General features: G+C 43.6%; 1 protein-coding gene across 3 annotated transcripts in view; it reads right to left on the reverse strand.

Moving 5' to 3' along the window:
• Nucleotides 1–17789, reverse strand: part of SVEP1 (sushi, von Willebrand factor type A, EGF and pentraxin domain containing 1) — a 538231-nt gene that overhangs the window by 212023 nt on the left and 308419 nt on the right. For all 3 annotated transcript variants that reach the window (XM_030193745.1, XM_030193746.1, XM_030193744.1), the window contains exon 30: nucleotides 6957–7127. In XM_030193745.1, coding sequence (XP_030049605.1) covers nucleotides 6957–7127 — 171 coding nt within the window. The remainder of the gene's footprint in view (nucleotides 1–6956; nucleotides 7128–17789) is intronic.

Below are 17789 nucleotides of genomic sequence, written 5' to 3' on the forward strand. Positions count from 1 at the left end.
CCAGATGCCCCATGTAAAATGAGGCTTCACGTTTTTATATTTCTTTAAGCACTCAAATGGGAAAAATAGGAGGAGATGATAATTACAACAGGAAGTGGAATGTCCTTCGCTCTTCGAACTGGGCACAGTAATTAGAGTGGACATGTCCTTTAATATATTAGCAAACAGCGAATTTAGCAGTTCCTCACCTGTAGTAGATTTTCTCCGAGGACTGAAGGCCAAGTATTCTCACAGTTAGGTGACGTCATCGCATGGAGCCTGGTGCAGACGCTGACCAGCGAGAAGATTGCAGAAGTTTCTAGCACTGAACCACCACGCTTGCGATGGTGCCATCCCACCTGTCTCTCAGTCAGGTAATATAGCTAAAGAATTAAACTCCAAGTTGAGGTGGGAGAGTTTGAGAATACTTGGCCTGCTGTCCTTGGAGAACACCTGCTACAGGTGAGTAACTTCGCTTTCGGACAAGCAGGCCAGGTGTATTCTCACTTTTGGGAATCCCTAGCTACCAGGCTCACAAAAAACAACAACACTAGGACAATAGGGCCTTGAAACGTCAAGGCCTTGAAGTCAATCAACCTGTAAACTATACACATTCTAGTTCTGGAGGTGCGGCCTGGAACAGAACAAAACTGGGCCTAGGTGGGTGGAGTTGGATTCTAGACACCAAACAAATTTTGCAGAACTGTCTGACTGAACTGGCTGTCATGTCAGGTATCCTGCTCAAGTAGTAATGAGATGTGACTGTGTGGACAGAAGACCATGTTGCAGCTATGCGGATCATGGCTCTGACATTATGAACCATGACATAGACTGGGCATAAGTAAAGGAGATGCAATCTGTTAGCCAATTAGAAACTGTGCATTTGCTGATGGGTACCCCCATCTGGTTTGGATTAAAAAAAAACCCAAACAGCTGGGTGGACTGTCTATGGGCTTTAGCCTGCTCTAGATAGAAGGCTAAGGCTTGCTTGCAATCTAAGGTATGCAGTACACTTTCACCAGGATGGGTATGTTGTTACAGAAAAAATGTTGGTAGAACGACTGACTGATTAAGATGAAACTCCAACACTACCTAAAGAAGGAACTTAGGGTGCTTGTGGAGAACTACTCTATTGTGATGACTTAGTGTAAGGTGGATCCGATACTAGTGTCTGAAGCTCACTGACTCTGCGAGCTGCAGGGCCTGCCACAAAAATATAACTTTCCAGGTCAAATACTTCAGATGACAGGAATGAAGTAGCTCAAAAGGAGCTTTCATCAGCTGTGGACAACATTGAGATTCAATGACATGGTGGGAGGTTTAACAGGGGGCTTTGTCAACAGCAAACCTCTCATGAAATGAACTAGAGGCTGTACAGAGATGGGCTTATCTCCTGCATGTTGATGATAAGCACTGATTGCACTGAGATGAACCCTTACTGAGTTGGTTTTTAAACCAGACTCAAAGAGGTACCAGAGGTATTCAAGCAGTTTTGTGTAGGACAAGTGAGGAGATCTAAGGTCTTTCCCTCAAACCAGATGGCAAAACTTCTCCACTTAAAAGAGTAACACCTCTTAGTGGAGTTTTTGCTGGAAGCCAGTAAGATGCAAGAGACATCCTCAGATAAACCTAAGGACCAGAATTCTATTCTCTCAACAGCCAAGCTGTAAGGGCTAGGGATTGGAGGCTGGGATGCAGAAGGGATTGAACAAAGTCCAATCTCCACGGATCTTCGGAGGATAACTCCGAAGAAGAGGGAACCAGATCTGTCTTGGCCAATACAGGGCAATTAGGTTCATAGTTCCTTGGTCTTATCTGAATTTCAGCAAAGTCTTCTCTGAGAGATATCAGAGGATACACATACAGAAGACTCTTCCCCCAATGTAGGAGAAAAGCATCTGACACTAGTCTGCCATGTGATCTATGACTGCAATAGAACTGAGAGACTTTGTTGTTGAGATAAGTGGCAAAAAGATCCACAGGAGTTCCCCACTCTTGGAAGATCTTGTGGGCTATGCTCATGTTGAGAGACCACTCGTGTGTTTGCATAACTCTGCTTAGTCTGTCCGCCACGCTGTTCTCCTTGCATGCTAGGTACGTGGCTGAAAGGACCATTCTGTGAAGGAGGGTCCACTGCCACATACCCACTGCCTCTTGACACAAGGGGTAGGATCCCGTAACCCCCTGCTTATTCACATAGAACACTGCGAGGCGAGAGATATGAAGGTCTATGCCTTCTGTTGAGGAAGAAAAGCCCAAGCCTGCAAAGTATCTAGCAGGGCTCCTATGTACTCCGATCACTGAACCAGGAATAGGTGAGACTTGGGGTAGTTTAACAGGCACCCTAGCAGCTCTAACACCTGAATAGTTAGGTGCATTGACTCCATTGCTCCCTCCTGCGATGTGCTTTTGACCAGCCAAATTTCCAGATAAGGAAACACATACATTCCAAGTGCTGCTACCACCACTAGACACATGATAAACACCCTGGGAGCTGACACAAGGCCAAATGGCAGAACACAGTACTGGTAGTGGTGTTTCCCTATTCAAAATCTGATACTGTACTTCCTGTGTCTAGGAAGTATCAAAATATGGGCACAGGCATCTTTTAAGTTCAGAGAGAATAGCCAATCTTGTTCCTGAATCATGAGGAGAAGGGTGCCCAGGGAAATCATCCTAAACTGTTCTTTGACCAGGATTTGTTCAGGGCCATTACGTCTAGGATGGGACAACTGCATTGGACTGTAGAAGAGAGGAGATTTACTCTACAAATCCATACTTATGCACAGAACTGTAAGATTCTCTCGGTGGACAATTTGGTGGTCTCTGATGCCATGTAGTGAGTAATAGAGATAGATTATTTGAAGAACCCACTTGCAGGAAGTTATAAGGACTGACTTTGATGGAAAAAAACTTAGCCTCTTCCTTACCAGTAGGCTGTTCAGGATGGTTACTTGTACTGCAACTATGCTCTCCTGGAGCCAGTCAAAAGCTCGTCCCCTGCTTTGACCGGAGATCCTGCTGGGGCTTCAGTGGTTGGAACTGACGAGGCTGAGAATGCTTGGCCTGGGGGTTCTGGGCCAAGTAGGAAAGTGGCAGAAACCTCATAGAAGAAGAGGCTGCATCTGGAGGCTGCCAAAACAGGGACTGCATAATATCAGTATGTTTCTTGATTAGGTCAGTGACCTCCTCCACCTTGTCCCCCAAAAGACTGTCTCCTTGGCAAGGTACATCCGCCAATCTCTCCTGAACCACTGGTTCTATGTCAGAGACATGTAGCCATGAGAGTCTGCACACATCCCTACACCCATGGCAGAGTCTGGATGTAATATTAAAAGAACTGTAAGCTCCCAAGCCAGATATATCCTGCACTCCAGCAACCCCTCCAGATGACCTGGAAGAATGGCTTGGATGCGCTCATCTAGAGTCGCTGTCGAGCAAGGCCGCGTTGTCGGTGCAAGAATCGGCGTCAGAATCTGTGGAGGTCGAGGAGGCGGTACCGGGCTGCCCGAAGACCGACACCTCTTGAATGGTGAGCGGTCCTCCCAGCGTCGGCTCTTCACGGGAGACCGATGACGATGCTTCTTCGCCTTCGCTCGATGGAGGTCATCGATACTCCTCGGTACCGAGGAGGAGCACGTGGAATCCACATGCCTCCTCGGGGTCGGGTCCGAAAGAGGTCGGTCCCGGGGGGGCCTGCAAAGCAGGAGACTTCGAGGCAGGTGGAGACTTCGAGGCAGGTGGAGACCCACTCGACGGCTCACTGCTCCCAGCGTGTGGTGGTCTCCGGACAGCCATTACCTGCGCTCCTGAAGTCGATGCCATCTTCAGTGCCGATATCGACGCCGCTGACCTCGCCACTTTTGAGGTTCCTCCTATCACAAACATATCTAAAAAATGTCTTCCCCTCCCACCCCCATTTTACCATGTTGGTTATTGTTAATTCCATTTGCATCTTTGCTTTCCTGACTGCTTTACCAGCTTTTCTTAGCTTTTTCAGATACTGTTGCCTGCCTTCCTCTTTCTGCGATCTCTTGTAGTTTATAAATAATAACCTCTTTTTCCTTAACTTTTCAGATACTACTTTTGAGAACCACATTAAAGAAGACTACCGACTACCATCTGTTCAAGAAGTCCCTTAAGACTTATCTATGTGATAAATCATACTCTTCTGTTATTTAACTTCCTACCGGCCCTTGTTTATACCTCCTGTTGTTTGCTCCCCTCCCAAGATGTTCCTTATTCTCTATTCCGACCCTGAATTTGTATGATGTTCTTTTCATAAATGTTGTTAGCCACATAGAGCCTGCCATGGTGGGAATCTGTGGGATATAAATGTCCTAAATAAATAAATAAATAAATAAATAAGTAAATATCAGCCTTCTCTTTCTCTTACTTTTATTTACTTCCCTCACAAAAAGTTTTTTTTGCCCTTAAAATAGCTCCTTTCAGCTTTGCCCACTATTTGTCTAGTTTTCCTAGATGTTCCCCCTCTAGCTAACAACTGTTAAGATATTCTTCCATCTCAATTATGGCAGTGGTCCTTCCTGTACTCCAACTCAAGAATCGCAAGTGGATATAGGTGGATTACTGAAAACCCTCTTATCATTTGACGTTAAAGGTCTGACCAGATCTAGGCTTCTCTCATGATAGACACATATAGAGGGGCAACCAGAGTTACAGGATATCACTCATGCCCACGTTCTCATACCAGGGACACTGATATTTATCCGGAGTTCACCTTACACAAATGGGCTGTATCAGAAATTGAGCCCACTGCTGTGGCCTGAGCAGCTTCTGGGAACTAGGCATCTGGAGACTCCTGGGAAGTAGGCATCATGAGCCCACTGCCATTTGGAAAATAGTGTGGCTCTATTGTCTGATGCACCAGGGCTAGACCAACAATTCCCAGTGTTTAAGTGGCTGAATGGGAGACACCCCCTCAGGAATAGTCCTATGCAGCTCTGAGGTGAAGCTTAAATGCCTCTTAGGATTTTAGTCTCTCTACCAAGCTTGGAGGCTCAGAATACAAGCTCCCTCAGAAGTAGCCATCCAAAAGATTTTCCTTCCAACAAAGTGGAAATAAAATCTTACTTAGAGCACTGGCATTTCAAATTTATCTCTAAGAGAACTATGAGGGGTGCGGGAAGAAAGCGGGGAAGGGAATTCAGACTCCTCTGAGTTAACCCCTCAGCTCTACTTTGAAATTGTCAACTGCCAATAATATTATTTTTCCAGAGTTAAAGACTAATTAGAGTCACCCCCTGCTCAATTGGGATAAAGCTCTTCATCTAACCCAGGAGAATCCATAATAAATCACGTCAGAAGTTTCATGATTATTGCATTGTTTTATACCTGGGGTTCCAAATTTCTAAATATGTACAAACTACTATCTTCAAACAATATTATTTATGACTCTGATAGAAAAATCTTAATAGTAGGCACTCTTCAATACACAATAAATGGTGGGAAGAAAAGCCTCAAAGAGCTCCAGGCAAAAACACCCTTGGAGCTAACAAACTCTTCATCATCGGCAGAAAAACCTCTCACTTCTTGATCAATTTTATAAAGCAATTAATGTGCAACAGATCTATAAATGAATTACAGTGCAATTATCTAGCCTCTCTTGCCATCAGGATCATCCCCACACTGATGACGGTCAGCGTTTCGCATGCGCTGTTTCAAGGTCAGGGTGTTCCACTGACAGTGCTGAATATAGCCTAGTAGCAAAGAGTCAGCTTTCCACCGATTCTTAAGAGGTGGAGAGGTTTTTCTGCTGATGATGAAGAGTTTATTAACTTAGAGGGTGCTTTTGCCTGGAGTTTTTTGTGGCTTTTCCTCCCACCATTTTGGTTTTCAAACCTTCTTCTGCTAGAGGTATTTGATATCTGCAGATTTTTAATACTTTGTTTTCCTCTTCGGTAATAGCATTATGGAATATTCTGCTATCACAAATTTGATTACAAACTACTTATTTAATGTTTCGAAAGAAGCTGCAAACATTTTTATTTGATAAATGATCATTTGTTAGGTTTTTGATTTACTTCAGTTTTTTTGTTTTTTTTTACTTTTGGGGCATTTTTATTTGAAGTTTAGATTGTTACACATTAGATTTATTGTTATTCTGTTTTGTTTTGTTTTTTTAAATCGTTTTTTCTTTTGTGATCCATGACAAACCCAAAAGGGGATCCGGAATACAAATTTTGTTTGACACTGACATTGACAGGGTCAGCCTGTCACCAAAATCTGCTGAACACAGAGAAGTACTGAAAAACTGAGGCCCTTATAGGGTACAGCTCAGAATTTTACAACCTCTGTCTCTAAATCTGCTAGCTGACAGACACAACCCATAGGTTCTAGATTGAACTGGTATAAGGACACTAAGGAAAAAGTAGTGACAAAAATCTCAGGTCAATTCACACCAAAGCTCACAGTACAGTAATCCAAGTTCTGACTCAGCTGTAAGGTATAATGAAACAGAAGGAACCTGCCCAGTCACAAATTATTTATATATCTATGTCTTTACATATCTAAATATTTACAATAAGAAAAATTGTTCAATGAAGTTTCTATCAGCTAATATTTTTAATTATATTATTTTTAAACTAACCTTTATTAAAGTTCAAACAAATACAAGATCAAATAAATGCATGGTAGATACACAGTTGGTTCTGCAATGTACCTACCCTGTACACATAATTCTATTAATTTTTAACAATACAGGCAATGTATTGGTTTGCATAGAGGTCTAGCCTGTTTTTATTTTGTGCAATACTTTGTATACTGACAATACTCTAGAAAAATAAAACAAAAAACGTAAAAATCATACTAATGATGTTGAATGAAGTTGTCTGATTTGTAAAAAAGATGGGCAATAGGAATGGCAAAATCCTGATAATGTTTTGTCACACACGGATGTGCTGATTTGTACAAGACCCTTTCCTACATGGTGCAGCACTTGATGAGCATTCACTTACTTTCACAGCGTGGAAGAGGCTGACTCCATTGTCCGAGGTTGAGACACTGCTGAATGGAACTCCCTACAATCTGGAAGCCTGGGTCACAGAAAAGACTGATCTTTGAACCTGATTTTAGATCTGTAGCGGAAGCGTGCAGATGAGGTATAGAATCTTCCAAATTAGGGCAATCTGTGTACAAATAACATGCAAATACATCCAAATGTAAAAGGTTTCACTTTACAACGTGTTTTAATCCAGAAAAACCGTGATACTTAGTTGTTAAGCTGACCTCTTAAAAAGGACAGGTAACTTCCACCAACAAATGTGTTCATAACCACCCATCCTCTTCTCTGCTAATGTCTGCTTTAATTCTTTTTGTCTCCAATTGTACAACCTCCTCTATGCCTCCTCTTCCGAGCAAGCTACTTGTCTTTTCTAGTTTTACGTTCCCTTTGATCCCACCCTGTGGAATAAGTTTCCTGCAGACATATTACAAAAAATACCTTTCTCTCTGTCTAAGATCTAAACAAAAAAACTTTTCTGTTCTAATTGGCTTATACTAAATCTTAAGCACCACTTTACACTGTGGGTCAGTTCTGAACTATTCATAACACTCACCATATAATTTTGCACTATATCCATAGGGAAAGCGAAGTAACTTACTTGTAGCAGGTGTTCTCCGAGGACAGTAAGCCAATCATTCTCACAACTGGGTGATGTCATCTGATGAAGCCCAATGCGAATGCTGCCCAATGTTCTCTCTCTTTAAGAGGACTTTGGCAGCACCCGACTGTGCATGAACGAGTGACTTCCCACCCGAAGTACGAGTGCAGGACCAGCAGTCTAATGACATAGCTGAAAAAGACAACTCCAAGGGGATGATGGAGGTTTTGTGAAAATGCCTGGCTGCAGTCCTCAGAGAACACCTACTACAGGTAACTTTGCTTTCACTGAGGACAAGTAGGCCATATCATCTCACAACTGGGAATCCCTAGCTACCAGGCTCACTGAAAATAACAACGTGAATGGAGTTTCTAGTAGTAGAGTAAAAGTTCATGTGTGACAGACACATTGGGGAATCATAGGGAGGAGCTTAAGTTATGTCCAGTATGAGCTTTGGTTTCGTTATGTTGCAGGGTTCAAGTGTTTAAATTGGATCTTTAGGGTATGCCTTTTTGAACAGGTTAGTTTTTAGTAATTTCCGGAAGTTTAGGTGGTCATACATTGTTTTCACGGCAGTCGGTAATGCATTCCATAGTTGTGTGCTTACATAGGCGGTCGGTGGCCCAACTGTTTGGGGAGGCTAAAGGGGGCGGGGTTAGGGGTGGGGCCAGGGGTGGAGCTTAAATCCATAATTGTCTGATAACACACAGAAAATAAAATAAAAATAAAAGTCACAATTAATACCTTTTATTAAATTTAGATATTAGATATGTATCATATGTCAAAGAATAAAGTGGTTGCTCAAAGCATATACTAACCACAATCACTCAACTACAAAACACTATGCACAACTTTGTGCAAAAACACACTCAGAACCTTACTGTACCATAAATATTACACTGGGCAGAACCTAATACACCGATATACCACCCATACGGAAAATGCAGACCATCAACAATATGAAACAAGGGATCATAATATCACAATTCTCATGTAGAGCCACAAAACACCCTAATCTATCATTGGCACTGCATCTATATCTTTCCTAAAAAAAAAAAAAAAAACAACCCTCTTGGCTCTGTAAATAGTGTGCTCTGTTTAATCTGCTCTGCATATAGTGTGCTCTGACTGTTGTGATTTGATTGTTTCTAACTGTTTTATTGATATCTGTAAATCTGAAAAGGAGATTTCAGATTTCAAAACTGCTAGCAAGTATTAGAACTTTTTTCCACTTTAGTTCGTTCCCTCAGAGTCCCGCCCTGGAGGAAATGATGTCAGAAGGCGGGACTCTGCGGAACGAAGGGAGAGAAGAATAGAGATGGGCAGGGCGGGCTTCGAAATGATGCGGCCCGGCCAGTGCTGGGACGGAGGTACATTAAAGATTAAGGGCGGCGTGGGGCAGATAGTAAGGAAGGGGAGGGAAGGGGAGACTCATGGCGCCGCTCGCCCAAAACCCCCCCAGATGCCTAATCCTTTCCTGCTTCGGCTGGGGAGGCTTAGCCTCCCCAAGCCTCTTATACCGGGTGCCTATGTGTGCTTATATAAGAGAAGCTGGGTGCATAGGTTGATTTGTATTTGAGGCTTTTGCAGCTTGGGTGGTGGAGATTTAGGTATGTTCGTGTTGATCTTGTTGAGTTTCTGACTGGTAGGTCTATAAGGTCTGTCATGTAACTCGGAGCTTCGCCGTATATAATTTTATGAACCAGGGTGCAGATGTTGAATGCAATACATTCTTTGATTGTAAGCCAATGCAGATTTTCCCGTAGGAGTTTGGCACTTTCAAATCTCATTTTTCCGAATATAAGCCTGGCTGCTGTGTTTTGAGCAGTTTGGAGTTTCTTTATGATTTGTTCTTTGCATCCCGCATAGATTCCGTTGCAATAGTCTAGATGGCTTAGTACCATAGATTGTACCAATTTGCGAAATATTTCCCTCGGGAAAAAAGGTTTCACTCGTTTGAGTTTCCACATTGAGTGGAACATTTTCTTAGTTGTTGATTTCACTTGACTCTCTAGCGTGAGGTTTCAGTCGATTGTAACTCCGAGAATTTTCAGATTGTCTGAGATAGGTAGGGTGTAGTATGGGGTGTTTATATTGGTGGGTTTGTTCGTGTTGTATTGGGATGAGAGGATGAGACAGTGTGTTTTTTCTGTGTTAAGTTTGAGTTGAAATGCATTCACCCATGAGTTCATGATGTTCAAGCTGAGTTTGATTTCATTGGTGATTTCCGTTAGATCAGGTTTGTAAGGGATGTATAATGTGACATCATCTGCGTAAATGAATGGGTTAATGCCTTGGTTGGATAGGGCCTTGGCTAGTGGGGTCATCATTAGATTGAAAAGGATAGTGGTGATCCTTGAGGTACTCCGCAGGCTGCTTTCAATGGTGAAGATATGTTCGAATTTCACTTCACTTGATATGTTCTAGTAGTTAGGAAGCCCTTGATCCAGTTAAGTACACTACCACCTATCCCGAAGTATTCTAGGATATTTAGTAGTATTTTGTGATTTATCATGTTGAACGCACTAGACATGTCGAATTGTAGGAGAAGTACGTTTTTGCCTGTTGCAATTTCATGTTTGAATTTGGCTAATAGAGTGATTAGTACTGTTTCAGTGCTAATGAAATCCTGATTGTGATTCGTGTAATATTGAGAATTTTATGTAGTCGGTAATTTGCTTGGTTACCAAGCTTTCCATCAGTTTGACTGCCAGTGGGATAGATGCTACTGGGCGGTAGTTGGTGATATCAGTTGTTTTTTTCTTGGTATCTTTTGGTATTGGGGTGAGTAGGATGTTGCCGTTATCCTTAGGGAAGAGCCCATGTTGGAGCATGTAGTTTAAGTGGGATATGAGGTCTGCTATGAAGCGGTGGGGAGCGGATTTTAGTAGGTAACTGGGGCAGGTATCCAATTTGCAGTGAGTCTTGGAGAACCTTTTAATTGCTTGGGTGACAGTTTCAACAGTGAGGGGGGCAAAGCTTGTCCAGATTCTGTCCGCTGGGTATTCGCCGTAGACTGGATCCATACACTCAATGAAGTTTTCGATGTCAGTGATGTTCTGAGGTAACGTATTGCGTAAGTTTACAATTTTTTTGTTGAAGTATTTGGCAAGTTTGTCTGCAGATGGGATGTCTGTATTGGCTGTGGTGACCAAGGAGGTGTCTAGTAGTTTGTTCACGAGGTAGTATAATTTCTTCGTGCCTTTGTAGTCTGGCCCTATTTTGGTTTTGTAGTATAGCCTTTTGGCTTGTCTTGTCTTGTAATGTATTTGTAGCTTCTTTGAGTTTGTTTCCATGCGTTGAGTGTTTGTGCGTCTTTTAGTTTTTTCCATGCTCATTCGAGTATCCTGGATTGTGTTTTTAGTTTTTTCACTGTTTTGGCATGTCTCAAGAGTCTGGACTGGTCTAGGGGAACAATAAGGAAGGATAAATTTTCTTTTGTTGAGTCTCACCAAACCAGACCAGAACCCACCCTTCTCTGCTGAATTGCAGGTTATTTTTACTTTTGGCAGTGGGGTGTATATTTTGGGGACAGAGTACGTATTCTGCTTTAATTGTACATCTAGAGCAAATTGTTTATAGCTGCACTTTTGTTATCTGTTGCAGAGTTTTCTTAATGGTCAACAAGGCAGTGGATAAGCGATGACAATGAGACACCAGTATGGTATATAAAAGTTTACTAAGGAACAGAAACCCAACATGGCCATGTTTCAGTAGATGCCTACAGCAGGGGTATATTTCTTAAAAATAAATAAATTAGACTTATAATACCAATGGATTACAAAGAAAAAAAAAGGTTTGAAATAAAAGCCATACTGGTGGAAAACATATAATGCAAAGATACTTACCTGTAACTGATGTTCTCCGAGGACAGCAAGCCGATTATTCTCACATCTGGGTGACTTTATCTGATGGAGCCCATTGCAGAAGCTTACTAGCTAGTAAGGTAGAAAGTTCTAGCAGCGTCCCACTGCACATATGTTGGTGCCTTCTAACCTGAAGCGCGAGCGCAGGTCCCCCAGTCAGGTGAAAAAGCAAAAAGCCTATAATTAAAGACAACTCCTAGGGGAGGTGGGAAGGCATGTGAGAATAATCGGCCTGCTGTCTTCAGTTAAGTATCATTGCTTTCTCCGAGTACAAGTAGGCCATCATATTCTAAAGTTTAGGAATCCCTAACTACCAGGCTCACCGAAAACAAGAAAGCTAAAATAATTGAGTCTCAAAATGTTGAGACTAAAAGTTCAATCAACCTTAAACTATATACTTACTAGCTGTGTAGGTGCAGCCTGGAACAGAACAAAACAGGGCCTAGAGGGTGGAGTTGAATTCTAGATACAGAATAAATTCTGCAGAACTACCTGACCGAACCGACTGTCGCATCAGGTATCCTAATCTAAAACATAGTGAGAAGTGAATGTGTGGACTGAAGACCATGTTGCAGCCTTGCAAATCGTAGTTTGGATGTGATTTTAGACATGAGGTTGTCTTTTAAACAGCAGGTGGCTGCTATGTTCAAGGTTGTATTTTTCAAATTGCGGATGGTATCTTGGCTTCAGAGGTTTCTTTCTATGGAGAATTTTCGTACTGTCCTGCAGAGTTATGTACTGCCTTCTTTTGATTATTGTAGCGTTCTGTTGTGCAGACTTCCGCGTACAACACTGCAGGCATTGCAGATTGTGTAGAACTCTGCAGCACGGGTTCTTTTAGGTCTGAGTCGGGAAGAGCATATTACGCCTCAGCTGAAGATTTTACATTGGTTGCCTATGGAGCAGCGTATTCAATTTAAACACTTGTTGCTGGTGTTTCAGGCGTGCCAAGGTGTTGTTCCTCTGACTTTGGTGTGTTGTTTGAAGTCTTACTGTCCTTCACGGGTGTTACAATCTCGGGACCAGAATTTGTGGTTGATCCGTGTTTTCATCAGGTACGTTTAGAAGAAATTCGTTGCCGGATTTTTGCGGTTGCAGGCACTTGTTTGTGGAATTCTTTGCCCTTGTCCACACACCAATTTGCATCTCTCGCTCAGTTTAAGAAGCAGTTAAAACCTGGTTATTTTCCAGAGAATTTGGTTAATGGTTGGATCTTAAGATTTTTTTTTGAGGGGGGGGTTATTGTTTGTATGATTTTGTGCTGTTTCCGTATTTCTTATGTGTTTTTTATTGTACCTCGCCTAAATGGTTGGATAGGCGGGTTATAAATTTATTAAATAAATAAATATGCTCTATGGAGGCTGATTTCAAGTGGGCTAAACGCAGCCATGGCTCTGACATTGTGAGCTGTGACATGTCCCTCAAGAATCAGTTCAGCTTGGGCATAAGGAGATGCAATCTGCTATCCAATTTTAAAGTGTGCATTTGCCGATGGCCATCCCCAATCTGTTGGGATCAAAAGAAACAAAAAGCTGGGTTGACTGTCTATGCGCTGTAGTCTGCTCCAGATACAAAGATAAGGTTCACTTGCAGTCTAAAGTATGCAGTGCACTTTCACAAGGATGAGCATGAGGTTTTGGGAAAAATGTTGGCAGAACAATTGACTGGTTAAGATGGAACTCTGACACTACCTTTGGAAGGAACTTAGGGTGCATGCAGAGAACTACTCTGTTGTGATAAAATTTAGTAACACAACTTTCCAGGTCAAAACCTTCAGATGACAGTAATTCAGAGACTCAAAAGGAGTCTTCATCAGCTGGGTGAGGACTATGTTGAGAGCCCATGACACAGTGGGAAGTTTGACGGGGGGGGGGGGGGGGGGGGAGGGTTATCAGCATCAAACCACTCATGAAGCAACAACTAAAGGCTGTACTCAGATGGACTCGCTTCCTACACAGTGATGATAAGCAACAAATGCAAAGAGATGAACCCTTACAGAGTTGGTTTTCAAACCAGACTCAAAGAGGTGCAGGAGGTACTCAAGCAGTTTTTGTGTAGGGCAAAAGAAGGGATCTAAGTTTTTGCCCTCACACCAGACGGCAAACATTTACTACTTAAAAGAGCAATACCTCTTAGTGGAATCTTTCCTGAAAGTCAGCAAGATAGTGGAATCTTTCCTGAAAGTCAGCAAGATATGGGAGACACCCTCAGGCAATCCCAGAGGATCTAGTTCTACATTCTCAACATCCAAGCCATGAGGGCCAGGGGTTGGAGGGTGGGTTGCAGAAGGGAACCCTCATTCTGCGTGATAAGGGTCACAAAACAGTCCAATCGTCATGAATCTTCAGAGGACAACTCCCAATCACAATGCCCCAATGTCCGAATTTCAGCAAAGTCTTCTCTATGAGAGGTATGGGAGGATATGTATACAGAAGCTTCTCTCCTAATGTAGGAGAAAGGCATCTGATGCTAGTCTGCTGCATAATCCAAGCCTGGAGCACAGCTGAGGGACTTTGTTGTTGAGATGAATGGTTAAAAGATCCACTGAGGGGGTGCCCCACTCTCGGAAGATCTTCTGGGAAATACCCATATTTAGAGACCACTCGTGCAGTTGCAGTATCGTGCTCAAACTGTCTGCAAGGCAGTTGTTCTTGCCAGATAAATAATTGGCATGGAGGTCCACCCTGTGAAGTAAGGCCCAATGACACACGCCCACCACTTCCTGACCCAAGAGGTAAGATCCCGTACTCCCCTGCTTGTTGACATAGAACATCGCAACCTGGTTGTATGTTTGAATAAGAACAATGTGGTTCTGCAGTCGATCTCTGAAAGCCTTTAGAGTGTTCCAAATAGCTCTGAGCTCGAGGAGATTGATGTGTGAAGCCCTTCTACATGAGCTCCCCAATCCAGGTTGGATGCATCTGTTGTTAATACCTTCCGAGGTGGTGGAATTTGGAATGGAAGTCCCAGAGTTAAATTGGACCGAATTGTCCACCAGAGAAGGTCATATGCCAGTTCTGGTGGTATGCAGATGACCTCCGCTAGGTTCCCTGTCACCTGAGATCACTAGGAAGCTAAGGCCCACTGGGCCACACTCCATGCCATGAGAGTGAGATGAACGGTGCAGGCCAGGTGGCCCATCAGTCTCAACATTTGCCGAGCTGAAACCTGCTGGCTTTTGACTACCTGTGAGGCAAGCGTTACTAAGGTATCTGCTGTCGCTTGAGGAAAGGCCTGAGCCCATGCTGTAACTAGCAGGGTACCTATGTACTCCAAATGACAAACTGGTTGTAGCTGGAGCTTGGGGTAATTGATGACAAATCCCAGTAGCTCCAATACCTGAATAGTCATCCTCATTGATTCCTTGGCTCCTTCCTGAAATGTGCTCAACCAGTCGTCTAGATAGGGAAATACAAACACTCCTGGTCTGTGAAGATATGATGCGACTACTGCCGGATACTTGGTGAAAATGCTGGCCAAAAGGCAGAATGCGATTCTGGTAGTAACATTTCTCCACTCGAAATCTGAGATACTTCCTGTGACTTGAAAGTATCGAAATGTGGTTACAGGCATCAGTCCAGACAGCATAGCCAGTCATTTTCCTGAATTAGAGGAAAAAAGGCTGCCCAGGGAAAGCATCCTGAACTTTTGACTAGGAATTTGTTCAGGTTCCTTATGTCTAGGATGGGCCGATATCCCCCTGTATTTTTTAGTCACAAGGAAGTACCTGGAATAAAATCCCTTCCCTTCTTCTCCTGGTGGTACAGATTCGACCGCTCAGTCCTGTAGAAGGGAGATTTCCTCTGTAAGTACCTGCTTGTGCTGAGCCTGTGGGCAATTTGGAGGTCTCCAAAGTCAATTTAGTGCTTACCTGAGACGGTATCGGTCAGAGGTTACAAAGGGCCACTTGTGTTGGCAAAAAATGAGCCTCTCTCCGACCAGAAAGTTACTCAGAAAAGATACTTTTCGAATGGCTATGCTCTGCTGGAGCCAATCAAAAACCCATGCCCTGCTTTGACTGGGGAGCCAGCTAGGACTTCTGAGGACAGGGCTGACGAGGTCTGGGACACTGAGCCTGAGTGGAACATGGGGACCTACTTTGAGAGTAGTAGGTACGCTGCCTAGATCGAAAATCATCTTGCTGAAGAAGATGCAGATGGAGTACGCTGAGAGGGAGTGTGGATAGAATCTGTATGCTTTCTAATGAGGTCAGCAACCTCTTCCACTTTCTCTCCAAACAAGTTGTCCTCTTTGCACGGAACATCCGACAAACTCCCTAACAAAACTAGTGAAAGAAATCACCTCTAGTGGAGATTTCCGTCTCTTTTGAGGAGAGGGACCAGATACAGTGGTGGAAATAAGTATTTGATCCCTTGCTGATTTTGTAAGTTTGCCCACTGACAAAGACATGAGCAGCCCATAATTGAAGGGTAGGTTATTGGTAACAGTGAGAGATAGCACATCACAAATTAAATCCGGAAAATCACATTGTGGAAAGTATATGAATTTATTTGCATTCTGCAGAGGGAAATAAGTATTTGATCCCCCACCAACCAGTAAGAGATCTGGCCCCTACAGACCAGGTAGATGCTCCAAATCAACTCGTTACCTGCATGACAGACAGCTGTCGGCAATGGTCACCTGTATGAAAGACACCTGTCCACAGACTCAGTGAATCAGTCAGACTCTAACCTCTACAAAATGGCCAAGAGCAAGGAGCTGTCTAAGGATGTCAGGGACAAGATCATACACCTGCACAAGGCTGGAATGGGCTACAAAACCATCAGTAAGACGCTGGGCGAGAAGGAGACAACTGTTGGTGCCATAGTAAGAAAATGGAAGAAGTACAAAATGACTGTCAATCGACAAAGATCTGGGGCTCCACGCAAAATCTCACCTCGTGGGGTATCCTTGATCATGAGGAAGGTTAGAAATCAGCCTACAACTACAAGGGGGGAACTTGTCAATGATCTCAAGGCAGCTGGGACCACTGTCACCACGAAAACCATTGGTAACACATTACGACATAACGGATTGCAATCCTGCAGTGCCCGCAAGGTCCCCCTGCTCCGGAAGGCACATGTGACGGCCCGTCTGAAGTTTGCCAGTGAACACCTGGATGATGCCGAGAGTGATTGGGAGAAGGTGCTGTGGTCAGATGAGACAAAAATTGAGCTCTTTGGCATGAACTCAACTCGCCGTGTTTGGAGGAAGAGAAATGCTGCCTATGACCCAAAGAACACCGTCCCCACTGTCAAGCATGGAGGTGGAAATGTTATGTTTTGGGGGTGTTTCTCTGCTAAGGGCACAGGACTACTTCACCGCATCAATGGGAGAATGGATGGGGCCATGTACCGTACAATTCTGAGTGACAACCTCCTTCCCTCCGCCAGGGCCTTAAAAATGGGTCGTGGCTGGGTCTTCCAGCACGACAATGACCCAAAACATACAGCCAAGGCAACAAAGGAGTGGCTCAGGAAGAAGCACATTAGGGTCATGGAGTGGCCTAGCCAGTCACCAGACCTTAATCCCATTGAAAACTTATGGAGGGAGCTGAAGCTGCGAGTTGCCAAGCGACAGCCCAGAACTCTTAATGATTTAGAGATGATCTGCAAAGAGGAGTGGACCAAAATTCCTCCTGACATGTGTGCAAACCTCATCATCAACTACAGAAGACGTCTGACCGCTGTGCTTGCCAACAAGGGTTTTGCCACCAAGTATTAGGTCTTGTTTGCCAGAGGGATTAAATACTTATTTCCCTCTGCAGAATGCAAATAAATTCATATACTTTCCACAATGTGATTTTCCGGATTTAATTTGTGATGTGCTATCTCTCACTGTTACCAATAACCTACCCTTCAATTATGGGCTGCTCATGTCTTTGTCAGTGGGCAAACTTACAAAATCAGCAAGGGATCAAATACTTATTTCCACCACTGTAGAATTCCATATGACTCCTCCTCTGGGAAGTAATGTGGATCCTTATCTGACTCACATGAGTGGTCCGAATCAGACTTTTAACTATACTCAGGAGCAGGTGAATGAGTCTGTCCTGACCTTGCTCTGGTGTAGTGATGTCCACACCATGAGGAGCTTTGAGGGGCAGCCTTACTCTCAAAATCCATGGAAGCTTCCTCCCTTGATATCAAATGCGGTACTACCTGCCTGGACATCGACGCCCTGCAGGGTACTGGCGTTGAAGATTTGGGCATCAGCATCCATGGAGCCTCGGAGAGGGTCTGGGGCTGTTATGACAGTGGCACAAACACCCTCAATGCCAAAGCGAAAGACCCCTGCAGCAATTGAACAAGCTCTTCCAAGA

Source organism: Microcaecilia unicolor, chromosome 2, assembly GCF_901765095.1.
Source record: "Microcaecilia unicolor chromosome 2, aMicUni1.1, whole genome shotgun sequence".
NCBI lineage: Eukaryota > Metazoa > Chordata > Amphibia > Gymnophiona > Siphonopidae > Microcaecilia > Microcaecilia unicolor.